This window comes from Physcomitrium patens, chromosome 14 (assembly GCF_059467195.1).
Source record: "Physcomitrium patens ecotype Gransden chromosome 14, ASM5946719v1, whole genome shotgun sequence".
NCBI classification, from domain to species: Eukaryota; Viridiplantae; Streptophyta; class Bryopsida; order Funariales; family Funariaceae; genus Physcomitrium; species Physcomitrium patens.
In genome coordinates, this window is record NC_143423.1 from 785218 (window position 1) to 794035 (window position 8818).

Consider the following 8818-nt stretch of genomic DNA (forward strand, 5'->3'; position numbering starts at 1 on the left):
ACTCTTAAACTTCTAAACTCTAAACTATAAATAAAAAAATAAAAAAAACCATAATCATTCATGTAATCCTAAATTGAAAACCTTCAACCTTAATTTTAATAACTACATATAAATTATTATTTTCAAGAAAAATATACTAAAGAATCTATAATAATTATATTTAGTACTTACTTAGACTCCAATACATTGACTTTTTCTTCATAAATTTATCTAAATTTATAAAATATTTTAAATCATAATAAAAGCTTTGATCATTAAATAAAATTCATAATCTTAGTATATTTATATTTAGATAGTATTAAAAGTTTGCTTTTAACAATTTCACCAATTAAGATGTATAAGTAGAATTTACAATATATTAAGTAAAAATTCAACAATAAAGATATAAAAAAATTAATCACATCCACATAATTCTTATATTATTGTATAATATATATATCTTTTCAAGACTAGATTATATATTCTCACTAACTTATTATAGAATTATTTATTAATTATTAATCAATTTTAAAATATATATTTTTAAAAATTGATTGACTATTTCTTTTGATGATGATGTCAAGCTTGAGCACCCTCCTATATCAAAGGTAGTCAAAGATGTGAGGTTGCCCAACTCATTTGGCAATGATGTCAAGTTTGAGCAATCACTTATATCAAAGGTAGTCAAAGATGTGAGGTTGCCCAATTCATTTGGCAATGATCTCAAGCTTGAGCATTTACTTATATTCAAGGTAGTCAAAGATGTGAGGTTGCCCAATTCATTTGGCAATGATGTCAAGCTTGAGCACCCTCCTATATCAAAGGTAGTCAAAGATGTGAGGTTACCCAATTCATTTGGCAATGATGTCAAGCTTGAGCACCACCTGATATCAAACATAGTCAAAGATGTGAGGTTGCCCAATTCATTTGGCAATGATGTCAAGCTTGAGCAATTACTTATATTCAAGATAGTCAAAGATGTGACGTTGCCCAATTCATTTGGCAATGATATCAAGCTTGAGTAATTACTTATATTCAAGATAGTCAAAGATGTGAGGTTGCCCAATTCATTTGGCAATGATGTCAAGCTTGAGCAATCACTTATATTCAATGTAGTCAAAGATGTGAGGTTGCCCAATTCATTTGGCAATGATGTCAAGTTTGAGCACCTTCTTATATTCAAGGAAGTCAAAGATATGAGGTTGCCCAATTCATTTGGCAATGATGTCAAGCTTGAGCACCAACTGATACCAAAGGTAGTCAAAGATGTGAGGTTGCCCAATTCATTTGGCAATGATATCAAGCTTGAGCAATTACTTATATTCAAGGTAGTCAAAGATGTGAGGTTGTCCAATTCATTTGACAATAATGTATAATTTTCTATCCTTAAATTAGTCAAAGATGTAATATTATTTAATTCATTTGACATTGATGTCAAATGGTTGCAATTACTTATATTCAAAGTTGTCAAAGATGTACAATTGCCGAATTCATTTGACAATGATGTCAAGCTTGAATATTTGTTTGTTCTTAAGGTAGTCAAATTTGTGAGATCGTATAATTCTTTTGGTAATGATTTCAAGCTTTTGTAATCATTTATATTAACAATAGTCAAAGATGTGGGATTTTCTAATTTATTTGGCAATGTTGTCAAGCTTGAACATTCTCTTGTATCAAAGGTAGTCAAAGATGTGAGGTTACCCAATTCATTTGGCAATGATGTCAAGCTTGAGCACCTTCTTATATTCAAGGTAGTCAAAGATATGAGGTTGCCCAACTCATTTGGCAATGATGTCAAGTTTGAGCAATCACTTATATCAAAGGTAGTCAAAGATGTGAGGTTGCCCAATTCATTTGGCAATGATCTCAAGCTTGAGCATTTACTTATATTCAAGGTAGTCAAAGATGTGAGGTTGCCCAATTCATTTGGCAATGATGTCAAGCTTGAGCACCCTCCTATATCAAACGTAGTCAAAGATGTGAGGTTGCCCAATTCATTTGGCAATGATGTCAAGCTTGAGCACCAATTGATATCGAAGGTAGTCAAAGATGTGAGGTTGCCCAATTCATTTGGCAATGATGTCAAAAGCTTGAGCACCCTCCTATATCAAAGGTAGTCAAAGATGTGAGGTTGCCCAATTCATTTGGCAATGATGTCAAGCTTGAGCAATCACTTATATTCAAGGTAGTCAAAGATGTGAGGTTGCCCAATTCATTTGGCAATGATGTCAAGCTTGAGCACCCTTCTACATTAAGGTTTTTCAAAGCATGAAGACTTCTTATTGATGTTGGTAATAACCTTAAACTTCTATAATATTTTAAATTAAGTATCTTCAAAGAAGTCGTATACTCTATTTCATTTGGTAGCATGATTAAGTTTGAGCATCCTTCTAAGTCAAGTTCCAATAATGTAGAAATTTTAAAAAATGAATTTGGAAATTTCTCTACAAAAGAATAATTTCTTAATTGAAAGACATTTAAACTTTCAAGTTTAGTTCAAATCTCTTTGTCATATGTAATTTGTAATGCTTGATGTACTAATTCTTCATTTAATTCGTATTCCCCTGACATATCTAGTAAAAAATATTTTAAACTAAGAGAATACTTTATCAATACAAAGAAAATGCTCAATATCTTTACAACAATTTTGGAAGTAGAAACACCAACATTATAACTCAAAAATCGAAGTGATGAAAAAGAAGCACTTCTTATTTTATTTATATTATTATTTTTTATATTATTGTAAAATAATCCTTCTAACTGTAAATCAACACAATCAAATATATATTTAAATTAGAATTTCTACATAAGTAATGCACTCAATGTATATACAAATCTAATTACAATACAAGATTGATTTTTCTTATATTACAACTTTATATCAACATATATCTCAAAAACACAATAAACATTATATAATACATATAACTAAATAAAAAATTTAACCTTTACATAATATTTCTTACATATTATCATTAGTTTTTTACATGCCATTTAGTTAATAGTTAAGTAAAATTACCTTGTTTGCTGATCTATGAAATGGATCTACATTTAAATTCCATATTCTTGTGTATTTATACTCCATCTTCTTTTCAACAATACTTTTACCCATGTCTTGTAGTTGATCATGAACTCTTATAATTCCATCTTTGTCTACTTTAACCAATGATTGGTTAATCAATGTATCTAACATAAGTTCTACATCTTGTTCAAAGATGTTTTTTTGACTATTGGTCCATATTCGCAATGCTCTTTCTTTTGACATGCCTTGTGGACACATGTCACTACAAAAAAAACAACATATGTCCAAAAACATATTCTTTTCTTTAACTTTCAAATTCTCAAAGCTCACTCTTAATATCTTCCAAATCTTGTAGTTACTATTGTCTTCATCTCCATCCAACTCTCTTCCCTTTTTTAACTTTTGTAAAGCTCGCTCCCAACATCTTAATCTCTTATTCTCTTTTAAAAATGCTCCCATAACTTTCAAACTCAATGGTAGGCCATTGCAAGCTCTTACAATTTTTTTGGCAATCTCGTTAAGTTCATTGGGGAGATTTTCTTGGCCACAAGAATATGTAATAAACAACTTCATACTTGCTCCTTCATCAAGTTCTTCAACATTCATTTTATAAACTTCTTTACCACAATGCTTCATTGCTTTTGAATCTCGAGTTGTTGCAATCAATGTACTACCATTGTTAGCAAATATGTCATCCATAGGCACAACATCTTCAATTTGATTTTGATTCTTCACATCATCAAAGACCAAGATAGTTTTGTTCTCTTCTAAGAATGATTTCAACATTTTTTGAGCTTCTTTTATATCCTTTGGTTTTGATTTGACTTTAAATTGTTCCAAAATATTGCAAGAAGTTGTATAGCAATCACCACCACTTTCAATGCACTCAACAAAGCATGAGGCATTATACATGTCTTTTACACTAGTTAATATAGCCTTAGCTATTGTGGTCTTGCCTATTCCGCCCATTCCAACAAGATACAATGCCTTCACTTCATTTGCACATAGTTGTTTTATTTGTAATAAATATTGTGCTCTACCAACAATTTCTTCCTCAAATATATCAACCTGAAATTAAAAAATTCATACAAAAATCAATAATAAAATCAAAATGAAGCATATACTACATATCAGCCTAGTCTTACTAACTTGAGTTTGTAGTAAGATATGTAAACATTATTATGGCATAGAAGACTGTACAAGTTTAAAATACTATCAATATAATCAATTCTATACATAATCTCTATAATTATTTGTACAAGTCTTACCAATGGCAATCCAATATGTATTTGTTGAAATTCTATATTTTGATGATAGTTGTTTTTTGATGCTCCAAACTTTGGAGCATCTGCTACACCAATTCCAGCTAAATACTTTTTCTTTAATAACTCCAATCTTTCACAAATATTTGCAAACTTTGGTCGATGCAAAGAATTCAACCTCCAACATTCTTGGATAAGCTCAATCAAGTCATCACAATTTGAAGGTAAGTTTGGTCTTTCACCTTTTTTAATTCATTCTAATATCTCTTTCATCTCACAAATATCATGAAATGGATCTTTTTTTGAAAGAATCTTAGAACATATCATTGCAAATGAATAAACATCAACTTCAAAATGACATATTTCTATTTTTTGAAATTTATTTCTCAATACCTCTGGAGCCATATATTTGAGACTACCATAAATATAATTATTCTTTGTGGCTTTTGGATTTCTTCCAACTTCAATCTTGGACATTCCAAAGTCAATCACTTTTACAATAGCATGTCGAACAATCTTATTCATAATCTTCGTCTCCACAATGTCAACCAAAATATTCTCAGGTTTTAGATCTCGATGTGCAATATGCATGTCATGTAAGTAACACATCCCTTTTGCAATTTGATGCATAATGTCAATAAGAAAAATATAAGATACTTCTTTTTCTTCTTCCAACATATTGCTCAAATTGTTTTGCATCAACTCCATTCCAATATACAAATATTCTTTTTTGTCTTTTGTTACAATAGACTCAATGCTTCCATTGGCACTACCTTTCATTGCAAAATAATATGTTATCAAGTTAGGATGGCTCAAACTTCCTAGAATGCTCACTTCTTTGATGAAAATTTTATCAAGTTTAACATCCATCTTTTTAGTTGCACACACAAGTTCCAACCACTTTGATTCATAAACTTCACCACAATTTCCTTTATTTATGCATTTTGTAATTGTAAGACTCTTCATGTCTGACAAAAATTTCAAATTATCCAACTCTCCACCTTCTATGCAAAGCAAGTCTTCAAATCTTTGTAATAGATGCTTTGCTAATCCATAATATTCAAAATCTTCTTTTCCAATTTCATGAATCAATTTCTTCCATAAAAACTCAACATCCTCTTCCACTTCATCATGTGTTGCAACATTAAAAGTTGCAAAAGTATTCTTTTCAACTTTGTTGGGATAATGGTTCAAAACATCACTTGCTATATCACAACAACATTTTAAATCCAAAAGTAGTTCTCTAAAAGTGTCTTTGTTATTTAATTGGAAGATAGCTTCTTTGCACCAATTTTCTTTTCCACAATTTTCTACTAGAAAATAAGATTTATTTAAAACAAAAAATAACTCACTCAATAAAGGTCCAAATTCCAATCCATCATTAGTGCAAGTCATTAGGTGGTCAAAAACCATCGTAACATGTTCAATTTTCTTAAACAAATTAGCACATTGATTTCTGTTCAACAAGTTATTTTTCTTCAATAAAACCTTGAATGCTTCAACATAGACTTTAGAACCTTTCCAAGTATCTCCACAAATACCTTCCATATTTAAATTTTTTTCATATTGTTCCATTGTTCTTGAAGATCTTTGCATGAAAAGACCATGGAAATAGCTCCAAACCATGAATATATATCGCTTCAATGATTCCAAAAGATATTCCATAATGTATTAATAAAAATAATTTCCAATTTCACCTTCTCGCCACCTATAGCAAATTACACATTAGATTTTCAAAATGTTTAGTATTTCAAAATATTAATCAAACTCTTTTTTTACATTGTCCCACAAACCATACAATCTTCCGTCTTACAAATTGAATCTATAATTCTAAAACTGAACCATCAATCTCAAATAAACCTAAAACCAACACTTCATTTCTTCACATATTTTAATAACCTCACTTCAACCTATAACTTTGATGCAAAAACTACTCATCTCAAATCCAAAAACATCAAATGACCACTGACCACCACCACAATGTCTAGAGATCGCAGTTCCTGCTCCTTGATTACATCAAAAGAGGTTTTCAGTATCCACTCAAACATGGAGAAGCACCACCATGTTCTCAGACATGAAGGTACTCATGCGTGTGATTGTGAGTTTAGTACACGCTACTTCCTATTCGAGACAGGAACAAAAGACCTGAAACCATCAATCGAACCATCAGAAGCTACACAACTCATAACAACTCAGAATTTACTCATGATAGATACTTCACTTAACGCCGGTGTCCGAATTTCTAATCTAAGTAGCAAAGTTCCTGGTAAGCTGATTTGTAAGGGCAATAAGTCCTAAAATGAAAACAGATAGGGACAGAATTATAAACTGAGATCAAAGCTTTGTATGCTGTAGAGAGATGGCAATTTTTTAGGTGGCGCCACTCGAAGCCTCCCAGAACTAGGAGAAACTCTCATTTCATGCCCAACATTTTGAGTTGTGTATCAGCACTCGGACAAACACATACCTCAGTATACCTCAAGCACAGAAAGAAGAAATGCAAAGAAAAGATCACACTTCAGACGTCAGAAAACGGATGTGAATAAATTGAGGCACACTACCAATCTCCTCACAAGCTTAACGTTTTATATATAATGTCACACTTCAATGAGCTCCGAAAGAAACCCCCCCAATTATGGCGCTTCTAGGAAAGAGAATAAGCAACATAACTAGTGGGTCGCTAGCCTCTAAGCCTTGTACAATTCGTTCCTTCATCGCCAAAATGTAAGCGAGCTTTTTCCACGATTTAACATATCAGCAAAATCTGCTTTAATGACTACATTTGGTTGCCACATATATGCGAAAAGTGCGGCCACGCGACCGGGGAAATCAAGACATTTCCACAGAATTCATGCAGACGCGAATTCAAATGACTAGGACAAGAAGAAAAGCATAAACAGCTGCCTTTACTGTAAACACGCCGAACCAAAGCCTGCAAAACTTGCACGGTCGAACTCACCAGAGAAGGGGTTGATAAACCAGCCACTCGCCAAAACAATTCCCTCTTTTCACAGAGCCTTCAATTCCGATTCGATTCTTCCTTCCCTTGGTGTCACTAACAGACAAGAGCTCTAATGTTGTCAACGGAAACACCAACCAAAAATAAATTGAGGGTCTCTGGTGATCTTCTCTTGAACCTTCTGATTATCCCCAGGAGACCTGCGCACTGCTGAGAACACCGTGAACTCTACGTCCAACCCAACAGAGACCCTATTCCGACACACCAATCCTGCAACCCTGAGTTCTAAATCTCTGATCCCTAGCTACTTCCTGAGACAGAACGGTAAAAAAAATCCACTCAACAGAACTGCTGGCGCCGCGACATCCCTCATAGGATCTCAAGGCCAGAATCTGTCCCGACACTCTACGTGTCCGCCTCTCCGTAGACCCGATTGCATCATCTCCATCCCCTTCCCATGCCACTATTTCACCTTCGCCACAAAATCCGGCCGAAAAACCTAATCGCTCAAGAGAATGCAACCCACAAGCACCTGTTCTCTCCCACTCGCGTTCACACTCCAACAACAGCCAACTTGTCTCCACACAATATCATGCCTCAAGGCATCTCCACCGATTGCCTTAATACCCACTTGATGAGTTTTCCCTGCGAGGGGCTCTTTTCACAAATTTGGGCGCCTTCGGCCTAATTACCCCACCGTTGCCCACGCCATGCAAGAAGTCCGGATTTCGAGGAAGCTCATGCTTCGTCCACAAAGCACCACCTGCCACTCTACAAGCCGCTACACACGCTGCCTACCCTGCAAGTACATTGGCAAGGCGGGAGAGACTCCCCCTCGTCATTACGTGTCTCAGAAACCTCACAACTCTATCGCCATCGTGGGCCGTCGGATCGCTGCTACCGCTCAGATGCAATCTCAACCGCTGATCGGATTTCTAGGAAGGGAGGGGGGAACATTGGGGAACCAGGGGAGGGGGGGCAGTTGGAGGGCGGCAGGTTGGGAACTCAAAAGCCATTCCTCATTGGGCCAATTCACATAAATGTGTGTTGCTTGTTGTTTAGGGGTTGCTTCACAACATATCAGTCAGTTTCGAGGGTCTTCGCAGAACGGCAAAATCTGTCGTTTACCTAGCTTCCTCAGAAAACAGTGGTGAGGAATTCCCTCCGCGAATCTATGCTCGCCAGTGTGCGATTCTTGCAAAGAAAGCCTCGGAAACTTTGCTTGTCGTTGACGAGTTTGAGAGCATCATCCGCCAGCAAGAGCGTCTCTTGGGAGGATCCGAACGAAGCAGCACTACTCCTTATTGGAATGTAGCAGCCACAGAGCTTCGCCATGTGCTGAAAGCTGCGGAGTCTCTAACGAGAAATTGCTGCTCTAAAGTAACTACACGTATTTCTGACACTAAAAGAATTATGTTTCTTATTGCCAGAGCAGCTAAAAGAATTATTGTCTGCAATTACAAAGAGAAGCTAATGCAATTGAGCATGCACTATTAGTTTGCAATTCCCTTCCAAGAGGTGGAGTAGATGAGGTAATTCTCCTAGGCCTAGATAAAATCTTTTGAATAAAAAGTTAAATAAATGAATTTAAAAAAA

The 8818-nt window shown here is 34.6% G+C and overlaps 1 protein-coding gene across 1 annotated transcript; it reads right to left on the bottom strand.

Annotated features, from left to right (window-relative positions):
* Window positions 1-338: 338 nt before the first annotated feature.
* On the bottom strand, window positions 339-8050 carry LOC112290970 (TMV resistance protein N). The gene is made up of 4 exons (XM_090255537.1): window positions 7223-8050; window positions 4270-5971; window positions 2999-4069; window positions 339-2739 (listed from the first exon to the last, which is right to left on the bottom strand). Exons 3-4 carry the CDS (start codon window positions 3968-3970, stop codon window positions 2476-2478), a joined length of 1236 nt encoding a protein of 411 aa, XP_090111663.1. The 5' UTR covers window positions 3971-4069; window positions 4270-5971; window positions 7223-8050; the 3' UTR covers window positions 339-2475.
* Window positions 8051-8818: the final 768 nt, after the last annotated feature.